The sequence below is a fragment of the Gouania willdenowi genome, chromosome 4 (genome assembly GCF_900634775.1).
Source record: "Gouania willdenowi chromosome 4, fGouWil2.1, whole genome shotgun sequence".
Lineage (NCBI taxonomy): Eukaryota > Metazoa > Chordata > Actinopteri > Blenniiformes > Gobiesocidae > Gouania > Gouania willdenowi.
In genome coordinates this window covers 9,017,928-9,031,264 of record NC_041047.1, presented here as the reverse complement: position 1 = coordinate 9,031,264, position 13,337 = coordinate 9,017,928, and the positions used below count along the sequence as shown (strand labels likewise).

Sequence of the window (13,337 nt, the reverse complement as noted above, 5' to 3'; positions counted from 1 at the left end):
TGATGTGAAGGAAAAGCTGTATATCTAAATTTCTGCTCCGCAGGGAAGCAACGGAGGAGAGAAACTGTCACGTAGCTAGACTGACAGAACTCATACATTTATATTTTCCAAATCCATCATGTGACAACATAAATACTTCTCCATTATATGCCTGACTGGTGAGGCTTATATTACACCATTAAGATCTTGAAAATACAGGATAATTAGCAGCGAAGTCCAAGATAAAGCCGTTAATGTCGGCCAAACTTGGGACCTGTCAAACAGCCTTGCTTCTAGTTATGTGATCTCTGAATCTATGGCATTTCTGACAAAATCACTCAAGTTTAAAGAATAACTAAACCCTGAGGTTTCGGTTGATATGCATTTAGGCTGGAAATAAAAAAAAAAAAATGCCTTGATTATGGGCTTTGAAGCAGTTCAATTTACACATGTGGCATAAAACCTTTAAAATGTCCTTATTAGAAGATCTATGCCTAACAAAACGCATTATTCTGCACCATATTAGTTGTATTAACTTTTAAAAAAGTGATTACTTTATTGTTGACACTGTTAAATCATGTGATTTAAGACGTCACACAGCCCCGTTTGCCTGTAACCATCCCATTGTTTTTCTAATAAATACATTTCAAAGGTTTTTATGCCACATCTTTAAAAACAGTGGAAAATCTCTTAAGACACGCCCAGTTTATACAATGAAATCTGCAATGAACAATCTATGCTATGTTAACTACAACTACTCAATACACACTATAGCTCTCTATTCACAATTCTCTCAATCCAACCTACTCGTCACAGATTGCAGTTAACACCTGCTAGTTCGTCATTTGAAACTAAGTTACAAAGAAATGCAGCCACCTGAATAATGCAGGATCAAACTTCAAACTCAAATGATTAAAGCGGCTTTATTTTTTATTTATGTACAAGAGGCATGAGAATAAATTCATGTAATGATGCAAGATCAGTCCATCTTGCTGTAAAACAAATCCATTTGAGGTCACTATCCTAAAGGACACAATTGATCAGTTGGAAAGATATCCATTTCTTTTTTTAGCTTTACATCTTACCACAATTTGTTATAAAAAATCTTGTCTTTCTCATCAGTAGCTTCCTTGTGAACAAATAAAAAACGTTGGTCGTCTTTTCATCTCTGTGTCAAGAAAAAGAATAACATCCATGAGGTGGTTTTCACTGGTTGAGTCACAAAACAGTCTTGGCTTTGCCAGTTTTTATATGAAGTCTTAGAAGCCACGCTGTGCTTGGTTAAGCACCGTCCCGTCCACCGAGGTCATTAATGTGTCAGAGTTCCTGCTAAATAAAGTATTCCTTGTGGCTATCAGTGGGAGCACCCAGGGAATCCGCCTGACTGCTGAATGGGAAATCTTGGCAGTCTTCAGGCTGGGACGCTTTCACTTCTTGGCTTCGATACGTCTCTTTCCTGCTGCAGATGAATCTGACCATGACTGCTAACGCCAACGCTGTTAAAAACACCACCACAGCGATTACACCTGAAAAATACAGCAAAGGAAATGTCAGTTATGTCTGTTTATACAAGAGAACAAAAGTTTGATATTAAAACAACAACAAAGAAAGATTTCTCAAAAGTCTTGAAGGTGGTTAATACATTTTATATACAAAATACAAATTAATATCAGATTCATGTTAATAAAAATCACATTTAGTTGGAAATTGGGGTAAAGTTTTATACATAAAGGCTGTCATTATTATGAAATGACACCTGTCATTAGCATGAATTAGGTGTCATGAAGGCTGTCATTAAGTGTCGTTCATTACCTTAACCCTACCTACACCTAACCCCATTAGATCCCATTACCTGACCCAAAAAATGCCAACATAGCTCCAAAGGAGTGTTAATTTAGCCAATGACACTTAATGACAGCCTTCACGACACCTTTTTCATGCTAATGACAGATAAAGACAGCATAATGTCAGCCTTATGTATAAAACTTAAGATAAAGTGTGAACAAAATTGGAAAAATGTTGGCAGACATTATTTTTTAATGATTAGGATTTGAAAGCGAGGAGTCGTATTTGTAAAATGATATGGGAATAGAAAGGGAGCCAGTGGAGCTGCTGCAGGATGGAGATGTGATGGATAGATGGGGTGTGGGTAATGATGCGGGCAACTCAAGTCTGGACCAGTTGGAGTTTATGGAAGATCTTTTTGAGGGAGACCAGTTTATAAATTGTCATTGGTACGAGGAATATGTCTGACAGATAACCTCCATTTATCCAGTAGTAGAGATACATGTGAAGATAGTTCTAATATTAATGTGTAGCAGTGTGAAAGTAGGATTTCGGGGACGTGCATCAAAAATATGAAGGTTTGCTGTAAAACTTGCATATACTACAGTTTTAAAATTAATGCATCCTCATTATTTTGAGTAAGACTTATGGTGCAATTGCCATGCATAAGCATAACTTTTTTATCTACGGTAATATGCAGCTTATTCAGTTCCAAATGATTGTTTTGAGAAGTACAAAACATCAACACAAACCATATTACATTAGTTGCAGTTTGTTCATAGTCCTATTGACTTAAAAAAAAACTATACCCAAGAACAAGTGTTTGAGTATGTCTTGAATTCAAGTCAAATAACAGCTAAATGCAATTGTTTTGTGAGTGTCATTTTCATTTTCCAAAAATATTGTATTGTCATTGGGAGCCCAGTATTGTGAACTCAGTGTATTGTCTCACCACTAGACCCCATTGTTTACTTCCAAAATCACCATCTTCTTCCCTCCCCTTTAGGCTTTTTCTCCACTGAAAGATCACCTCTAGTCTAAAGTTCAAAATCGCATACTAACATACTATTCATACTAAGTCTGAAGTCAAAATTAGTATGTAGCGCATTCACAACTTCACATTAGATAGTATGGAAATACTCGTATGTAATGGACATGTGATGGACATTTTTGAAGTATGCACGGTGGGCACAGTAGTCATACTCAACCACCCCATGATGCATTGGGGACAAGCTTCAAGCTAAAAGTCAAACATCCCCTTTTCAAAGCAAAAGCATCTCTTATTGTTTTCCATTAGATTTGAGCGCTTTTGTAAATACGGCTTTTGTTTTGAAGTTAACCGGAAGTTCAGTCAGTAGCACAATGGCGGGTCTACGAGAATCTCTGAAATGTCGGCATGAAATGTATTTCTGCGAGTTTTAATGCTCAAATGTTCTACTTAGCATTCTATATGCTTTCAGAGCTTTCAAAGGTGGCAGATCAAGTCAGCCTCAGTGTGCTTCAGGTTTTTGTTGTTGTAGGTTCGAAATACATCTAACGAAACTTGTAGGTATACTTCAGTAGGAATGCTCATCATCCTAATCATCCCAACGATACACATAGCACAGTATATACTCATTGAGTTTGTGGTGCATAGTACAGCCTAAGTGACATATTTACCGTATAGAAATGTAATTAGATAATATCCTTGAGTGCAAACTGATGAGCTCTGTATAAAATGTGTCAAAAAAAGCTACTGTACATGTAGTCCAGCTATGTAGCAGCATGTTCCTGTGGAGTTGGTTGACATTACCTCCAATTAGAGCAGAGTCGCTCCTAATGGCGTTGACTAGAGGTTGATGTGGATCCGATGAACTCGGTTGGTCTGCAAAGAGAACATGGATTAAAGAATGATGATGGAGAGGGGAGAATTATTAGGAATAATTAAGAGAGGAAACATGATTTTTGAAAAATGACTAAAAGAGAATTCATAGCAAGAGTAATTTGTCAGTGAAGAGTGAGCTTCAATCGCCGAAAGGACTCGCCCACATTTGTAAAACTAATCTCATTAGTTGCTCATCTGTCTACTAACTTAGCTAATTTTACAACTAATGAAGAGCCACAAGCAGAATGTTCAAACAAATTAGCACACTGGGAGAGATCAGAGAGGCTACTCAATGGCACCTAAGAGAAGAATAACGGGTTACAAGTACTCACGTTACTGTAATTGAGTTGCTTTTTTGGGTACTTTTTGAGTATATTTCTAAATCAGTAATTTTACTGCAATTAAGTACGTTTTAAAAGAAATAAAGTAATTAGTTACATTTCAACGGCCAACCGTTACTGAGTAATTTATTATTTTTTGTTTTAAAATGATCAACGGACATTATGGAACTAAAAAAAATCAAATGCCCGGACAACAATGAAATGCATCACATAATAGCCGATCAAACGGATTAAACGTAATGCACCGCATTGAATGCTGGTTACTTTACAACTTTCTGCGGTTCAGGTTGGGGTTTCTACCTATAGTTGTTACCCACTGTTTGAGTTCATAAATGTAGCGATACTTAGAGGCTGAGATTTCTAATTGAATCCATTGGTGTTAAAAAATAATTGTAAATTTTTGACCAACCTTTTATTTTATACAGATGCCTCTGTGGAAAACAAATTAAGTTCCAATTGTGCAATAAATCTTCTCATCCTTTTTTAAGTTTATACATGAGATGTTTACGGTATGCAAGGGAACCGTGGCAAGACACCAAAAATAAACGCGGAGGGTGTGAAAGTAACTAGTAACTATTACTTTGAGTACTATTTAATTGAGCTACTTTACGTGTACTGTGTGAAAGTAACTAGTAACTATTACTTTGAGTACTATTTAATTGAGCTACTTTACGTGTACTTGAGTATTTTATGTACGACTTAATTTCAATCAAATAGGATTGATCAGATTGAGTAGGATACATCAGTACTGTACTCTTCACACCTCTGGTGATACCTGATAAAGAGTGAGTGGTTTCTGCTGCAAATGGATTGTCCAGTGAGGAGGAGCCACAGTTTGATTGCACCAGTGGCCCCGTGACGACGACGGTCCCTTCAGGCTTCAGTAGAGCAGCTTTTAAAGGAGTGATGGAGTTAAATCGAATCCCTGACAGGCAGCCAGAAAAGCCTCGAGAGAAAACCTCCACGATGCCCTCGTCCAATCCATCAAACTCTGCAGGAAAAACAAAGAAACAAGTGAGAACACGGTATCATACGCTCACTGTGGCAGGATAATAAATAGAAGGTGTCTGTGGCTCAGTCAGTGAAAATGTAATATTCATTTGACGCTCTTCATGATAAACCCACACCTTCAGACAAATCCCTATTGTCTACCAAACCGTCTAGTCCTTCCCATTGGGACTTAAGTATATTTTTCAAAAGAAACGTTTGATGCTTAAGTACGTTACATTTTAGCTACTTTAATACTTTTACCGTACATATTTTATACACTTCTGTTTGTCAAGGAACAAGAGGAAACCTGCACACAGGGTTCAGGTCAATTACATTTTTTCAGTTACAATTACATTTTCAATTACACATGTTCAATTACAATTCAATTACGATTACAGTGTCCAGCATTTTTTCCAATTACATAATTATAAAGTCAATTACAATTATGTTCTCAATAACTAAATTTCAATGACAATCACAATTACTGAGCCTGAAATAAATAATCTAATAAAAGTTGACGATCCTCTTGTGTTAGCTTTCTGTTAGCATCTGTTATGATAACGGTCCTAAAAGCTGTAAAATACACTAAAAATAAACATCTGTTATTCAATTTCTTTCCTATCCATTGGTTACGTTGTTATGGGTTTTAATATGTTTGGTGTGGACATCTGAGCCTTTTAATTTTTTTTTAAATGGTAAAATGAGGGAAAGCTTGATATGAAACATCCATCCATCCATCTTCTTCCGCTTTATCCGGGGCTGGGTCACGGAGGCAGCAGTCTCAGCAGAGATGCCCAGACCTCCCGATCCACGCACACCCCCTCCAGCCGTTCTGGGGGGACCCAGAGGTGACACCAGGCCAGCTCAGAGACATAGTCCCTCCAGCGTGTCCTGGGCCTTCCACGAGGCCTCTTCCCAATAGGACATGCCTAAAACACCTCCCGAGGGAGGCGACCAGGAGGCATCCGAAACAGATGCCCGAGCCACCTCAGCTGGCTCCTTTCGACGTGAAGGAGCAGCGACTCTACTCCGAGCTCCTCCCAAGTGACTGAGCTTCTCACCCTATCTCAAAGGGTGCGCCCAGCCACCCTGCGAAGGAAACTCATTTTGGCAACCTGTATCCACGATCTTGTCCTTTCGGTCTATACCCAAATCTCATGACCATAGGTGAGGGTAGGAACGTAGATCCATCGGTAAATTGAGAGCTTTGCCCCCCGACTCAGCTCCCCCTTCACCACAACAGTCCGATACAGCGACCGCATCACTGCTGACGCCGCACCGATCCGTCTATCGATCTCACGCTCCATCCGTCCCTCACTCTTGACCATGACCCCGAGATACTTGAACTCCCCCACTTGAGGCAAGTGATATTGTTAGGTATTTGCAAGTTTCTTTGTGTATATTATATTATACATTTATATGAGTTTAAGACATTGTTCTTTTTATTTCTTGGTTATAAGGTAGTTTTTGGTTGTGATTAAATTACCTCTTTATTTTTATACTGTTTTTCAACTTGGGGATTTTTTTGTTTCAGGCGCTTGAAACATTTTATTGATAAACTCCATATGTGTGGAACTGTACATAGAACTGTAACAAGATTCCACAGTTTTGCGTTAAATTATAAATAATAATAATAATAATAATAATAATAATAATAATAATAATAATAATAATAATAATAATAAATATAATTTTTATAGAATTGTCATGACAATTACAAAGTGAATTATCTATCTAACTCAATTACAATTTAATTACGATTACGACCACAACAGATTTTTGAAAATTACAATTATAACTGACACCAACCCTGGTGTTCGTAATGTTTTGCAGATCATGTTTTCGTCTTTCATAAGCTCCAGCAGAGACTTTCTTGTTTTCAGTCCCAGCATTCATAGCGTCAGTTGCTAAATTAAAGCAATAAACGTCACTATGAATTATCTTCCTTTAGTGCCGTTTGATTACACAGTGCATCATTACGATCAGAGTTATTACCATACGAAACAACTTTGCACTACATTAATGAAGTACGGAGGCTTCATATTTGATTAAACGCCAAGTTTAAAATTGATTGTAGTTTTATGAGCTCTAGAAATAATTTGTTGTTGATTTAAGCCTTGAAGACCAATTTATTCATGAAATGAAAGTAAATGCATGAGGTGGGTCAACAATTGGATGCTTGGTTTTTATTAAGTGATGTGATGTGATTAATCAGTTTGTTAGGGTGCAGGTTTGACTGAGACAAATGTACGTGTACAGCATTGACTTTTAACAATTGTAATACCATTGACATGCATAAATAACATAAATTGAATTATGCTATTGACTCAAGTGCCTTCATATTGACATTATTGGCAGGAATCACATACTTTTCACTGTTACTTTATTGGTTTCTTACAGCATACCTGTCAAGTATCCCGTTTTGGCCGGGAAACTCCCGTATTTTACCCTTCTTTCCCGCCATCTTCCTGTATTAGTATTTTCCCGTAAATCTCCAGTATTTTATTGTAATAATAATTAAAAGATGCCTTATTAAACTGAACGCCGTCACTAGCCTCGCGAGAACTGCCACCTGAAATGGCCTGGGTGGTAGTTCTCGCGAGATTAGTGCCGACAGCGGCAACAAACCCGGAAACAACTCAGAAAAGAGGTGAATGAATGAAGACGTTCCGGTGAAAAGAACAAAGAACTGGTGTAAATATCTTGTAAAACAGACAGAGTTTATCTTCCTAAAGAGCAGCAGGATGTGACACAGTTACATGTTCTGTTAGATTAATAACTGAGATTTTAACGTCTCCCACAGAGGAAGGAACACGTAAGTCACCATGAAAAATCATCCAATCACAAGCTCCACAAATATACGCTGCTTTCAAAAAGTGTTAAAGGATGTAAAGTCTGCAACAAATGTGTCTAATAAGTCATTAGTGAATACCAGAGAACCACATGAGTGAGCATGAGAAATTAAAAGAAAATATGTAATGAAGATAAAATGTCTAACTTAAAGACAAGCTACGTGAAATTAACAGTAAATATGCAATGCGTTGAATTGTATATAAACTGTAAGTATATAAAATGAACACATTCAAATACCCATTTATGTTTTTATTTAGGCTGTTTTATAATTTAGGAATTGGGGCTGGGTAATATATCGAGATTTTCTATTCTATTAGGTCCAGCTTCAGAACTCACCACCTCTTATTTAACAAACCCTTCACCCAATTTAAGGAAAGTTAAAATTATGAAATGTATTTAAGAAAAAACATGTTATCTTTTGATGTTGATTTAAAGTATTGCAACAAAGTGTGTGGCCTGTTGGGATGCTAAAGAAGAATTAGTTATTTTGTGTACTGCTTACTCTTTAGGAGTACAGTGTAGGCTAGGGCTGCTCGATGATAGAACAAAATAATAATCATGATTATTTTAGTCATAGTTGAAATCACAATAATTTTTCAAGCAAAAAGTTTTTTTTAATTTTTTGTACAAAACAATGTAAAATATATTCCTTAATCATGAATAAGATTCTTCAAACACTAAAATCAAGTATGTTCACTTTTGCACAAAACAAAACACTAGTTGCACATGATGTGTCTTTGCTTCAGGTCTTTATCGTCAAACCCAAACTGTTCCCATGTCAGATAATTTGACTTTTTTTGCTGCGTTTCTCCTGCCACGTTTCTAGCAACGGTTGGCCTCGTGTTGGCCTGCAGACTCGGCTAGCTTTAGCATGCATTAAACAACTCAAAGTTAGAATCAATATTGGTAAAAGAATTAACACAAGATGACTGAATACGATTGGATAAAAGCTCTAACATAAAGACCAGCCCTCCACATATCAACCTGAGGCTGGAAGCAGTGCAACCAAGAGGAAAGCTATGAAAGAAAGAGTAACTATAAGGAATATGTTAATACATATTTGTGGAAAAATATATCAAAAAATAATTTATATTCTGATGATGTTTAGGCCAGCAGAGAAGGCCTTACTGGCCCTGATGGCCCACTACTGTATATCTTTATGGGTTTCTTTTGCAGCCAGTTCACTCACTGACACCACTGGCCTTGTTTTCATCAACTGAAAGCACAGCACACACCACCATTACCTCCACCTTAGCTAACTTTATCTCTCTGCCCTGTCCATCATTCACTCTCTGCGGGAGCATCGCAGTCTCTTCTGTGTTTCCTGCTCCATTAGTGGGGCTGATGGATGACAGGCATGGCAGATAGTGGCACTCCATCAACCACACTGCTCTCCCTAACATGGTAATATGACTGTTTGAGCCCTCGGAGCTCAGCAGGAGTCACACTGGTCACACGCTAACATGACCTCAAGTGTGAGACACACACACACACACACACACACACACACACACACACACACACACACACACACACACACACACACACACACACACACACACACACACACACACACACGCTCATCCTTTGCACAGATGGTCGAAACTTTTTCTATTGCTGTTGTAAAAGCATGAATTCTGACTCTGGGAAGACATTGCTGTCTACATGATGGAATATTGTCTTCCAAACAACACAATATTTTACAGGGAGATTTTCTTCTCTGACTTCATGGTTGATTATATTTCCCCATTTTGTCAGGGTTGAGGAAGGGTGAGGTGTGTGGAGGAGGACCACCCAGGTTCAGAAAAGGAGTAGCACTCCATCAGCTTGTTGTTACGTTTATGAAACAAAACAAAGAATGAAGCAAAGACAAATAAACTACATTCCAAAAACAACAAAAGTTCCAACAGGAACAGAACTCAGACGTCACAAAGCAATAATCCTTCAACATGAAGACAATGCACTGACGAGCACACTAGGGTCGCAAAGGGGTGGAACATTTCCACACCAATTTAAGCTTGAAAATTTTGAAAATATTCAAAAACATCAACTTGTCATGGAAAGTAGTAATAATGGAAAGTAAAATGGAGTAATGGAAAGTAACTTTAAATAACTGATGCTGATATTTTACAAATGCGCTGCAGTAATTAGTAATGTGATGAAATATAGAAGAAATTGGCTGAATTTGACATAAACACAGACAAGGGAGATTTAGTCAATTTAAGGCCGATTATCTCTCCAGAATCTCTGCTTTGAAGTTGCTCGCAGCGCACACAGGGGGGCGGACGTCACCTGTTCGGAAGCTGATACTCTTCCATCTGGTGTTTAAATGTGCTTCTTTAATTACACTTTACACAATGTCAAAAAGCACATCTTTGTTTTGTTCCACCTCAGATGTGAGGATGCCGATTTCCATCTTGGAAAAGTTTCTTTTCTTGCTTGACCTCAGTCAGCGGGGCCTCCAAAACACACGTTTGTCCTGTCATACTACTATACGTGAACTCAAATTTGCACCAATTTTCACGCATGGTTGATAAATGAGGGCCCAGGTGTTTACTCGCAACCTTCAACATTCAAGCCCGGATCAGATCACCACTAACCATAAATAGGAAACATAGTCTGAGTACAAAGACAAGTCGACACCAATCGAGCGAAGGGTGACGGATATTTTTCCAACACACTGAAGAGAAAATTTTGGCTATTTACCTCCCACTCTGCCCAGAACTACAGACGTGATGCTGTTCAATTCTGCATCAGAAGACAGGTTGAAGTCCTCTCTGGTATTCTGGTCAATCTGAAACAATTCACACACTTAGGCAAAACAACAATGAGTAAACAGTGACAGCTGAGGACAGACTTCCTGAAGTGAAGTGTTTAAATAAGAAGTGCTATGTGAACAGACTTGTAGTGGCTGTGGAGAGGCAAACAAATTGATGTGTAAATGTAGGCACTTACAGAGCAGACTTCAAATTCCAAGTCTAATCTGCACATTAGAATGAGAGATGTTTTAAATGTGATGAGCCTCAGTGCTTCATGGTAGAGTCTGCAGTGGTGAATGGTCTTTATGGTACACAGAGGGATTAACATTAGAAGCCCCATTGATGGGTCATTTTATATTTATACCTATGGAGCCCACAGAATGGTCACTTGAGCTGAAGGCTTTTACCTAACACCTTCTCCTAAGCCCCAAACAGACGCTTTTGCTATGTAAACAAGGCACCACAGGAGGGGGAGCCACTTTTTTTTCAGTTCTTGCTGAGATTTAATGAGTGTCACATGAGAAATATACAAAACAACAACTGAGATTTGTTTTTTGTTTGCTTTTATCATAGCTTAAGAAAACAGGAAATATTTATAGATAGAGCTCCTCTGCTTCCCACTCCTGTATTTTCTCTATTTGCCTTTATTGTTGATAGATTTTTTTATTTTATTTGCTTTTTTAGTTTTAACAACTGTAAAGTTGAGTTTTGAGTTTTTGAAATGTGCTTATAAATAAAATGTATTATTATTGATGGTAAAGCGAGATTTCTGAGTGTGAAAAGCACAGTATGAGTTCTCACTTTGAAAAGGTAAATTTATGAGCGACACCATTCTCTAACCAGGTCCATGATTATTTTTATTAAGATATTATTTTACAAATTTGAAGGAAGTGCACAAGCTGGACAGGCCAATAAGTGAAACAGCACTGATCAGCTGATTGATCACTGTTGAAAAACCTGATTTTTTTTTTTTTTTTTAGCTTGTGTGCAGCATTAGCTTTAGCAGCTAACTCAGCATTTCTACCTTGGAGACCGATACCACGTTTCCGTAATTTTGTCACCGTTTACAGTTAGCTATGGTGATTTTATCCCTCTTGACCTTTGACCTAATGCTAAAGTACAGAAACATAGCGAAAGAGTGAAAAGGCTTGTAAGGTGTGAAAAATTCCTTTCCACCTCCATGTTTGGAACTCTCTGTGTGAGTCAGTCTCTCATCTCCCCCTCCCCTGCTGATTCCTCCAGCAATGGTCACATGTACAAATGAAAGGATGCTGATTGTCGGTTTGAGTTTGGGTGGTGGGTCTTTTGAGCCATTGCCAGGACCTGAGAGGGTGTCTGGAAAATCCTGGGACTTCTGCCGACTTTTATGTAACTGTAATTAGTAGCCATTTGCTAATCACGCTGTGATCTAAACCATGGTTCTCAACCTTTTCAGCTCGCGACCTCCAAAATAAAGGTTACAGAGACCGGGGAACCCCACTTTACCTGAAGGGGTGGTTAAACACAGACATGAACAATGAAGAACAGTCATGTGGAGACAGGGCCATCTATAAGGGGGAAATTAGGAGGATATTATTCAGATTTATTGATCTGAATAATATCCACTGTTATCCAGGAAGTTTAGTATTATTTGGGCCATAGTATATAGTCATCTTAAAGATGCAAATCATTGCTTTAATCAGAAACAATGTATTTTAAAAAGTAGGAACAATTAGTTTAAACTGGCAAATAATGGACATGACAAAGCGTGAATGTGGTTTAATTGGCAAAAATAAGCATGAAATATGGAGAAAAGAGGTTAAAAGTGACAATTGGTCAACATATGCAACATTATAGGTGGGAAAAGTGGTGGAAAGGGTTTAAGTCTGAAAATGTCTTGAAAGTGGAAAAATGTGCAGAAAATGCATTGATGGAAAAGTGGCAGAAATGGGAGTAATGTAGCAAAAAATGGCAAGAAAAAGTGATGAAAATAGGTTAAAATATGGCAAGTTTAGTGTAGTTGCAGAAAAAGGGTGAAAATAATTGTGACTCAAATTTCTGAAAAAATCTTAGTTTTTCAAAGGCATCTGGCAACCCCCCCTCATGTTAAATACAACCCTGATCTGTGTGACATACAGGAAGTGCTTTTACCTGCATGGAGAGTGAGTCAGCGTGTCGTCTAACGGCCACTGTGTGCAGCTGCCCATCGGCCAGATTTGTGACTCTGCTTTTCAGCACCTCCACGTCTCTGTCACTGTGCAACTTGTACCATACCTCCAACCCACCTTTACAAACAGAAAAACATTCATTTACAATGACGGAGTCAGATAGCCTTGCAAGTTCGAAAATTATACATATGTCTCGTAAAGATCTTTTCAGTTGTTGGATAAATCAGTTTTTGTCAAGGTTTATGTACTTACTTACATAATAGGTAGAGACCAGTTGGTCAGCATGAGTTTTTAGCTTTTATTTAAGCAGGAAGATCAACAGTACTAAATTAAATAAAAAAATTCAAAAATAAACCCAAAATGTTTTTAATATTTAAACTTTAATCTTGTCATTTCAACTTTATTCTTAAAATTTCAACTTTAATCTCGACAAAAAAAGCCTTGAAGACAAATAATAAATAGCAAATATCAAATCAATTGCTGTATTTTGAATTAGTTTACTAGTTTATATTAGATCAGAACAGCAGTGACATTCAAGTCAGTCTTTTCCTTTTAAATTTCTGATCAAGCCTTTGTAAAGAATCACTGATATGTTGATCATGATATAAAGGGTCATAAA

General features: G+C 37.6%; 1 protein-coding gene across 5 annotated transcripts in view; it reads right to left on the bottom strand.

Annotated features, from left to right (window-relative positions):
- Window positions 1-997: 997 nt before the first annotated feature.
- The window catches only part of LOC114462101 (contactin-associated protein-like 4), a 91,143-nt gene continuing 78,803 nt past the window's right edge, over window positions 998-13,337 (bottom strand). For all 5 annotated transcript variants that reach the window (XM_028444728.1, XM_028444727.1, XM_028444725.1 and 2 more), the window contains 5 exons: window positions 12,702-12,835; window positions 10,519-10,606; window positions 4,745-4,960; window positions 3,557-3,628; window positions 998-1,505 (listed from right to left, as the gene is read on the bottom strand). In XM_028444728.1, the coding sequence (XP_028300529.1) occupies window positions 1,309-1,505; window positions 3,557-3,628; window positions 4,745-4,960; window positions 10,519-10,606; window positions 12,702-12,835 (707 nt within the window). In that variant the 3' untranslated portion in view covers window positions 998-1,308. The remainder of the gene's footprint in view (window positions 1,506-3,556; window positions 3,629-4,744; window positions 4,961-10,518; window positions 10,607-12,701; window positions 12,836-13,337) is intronic.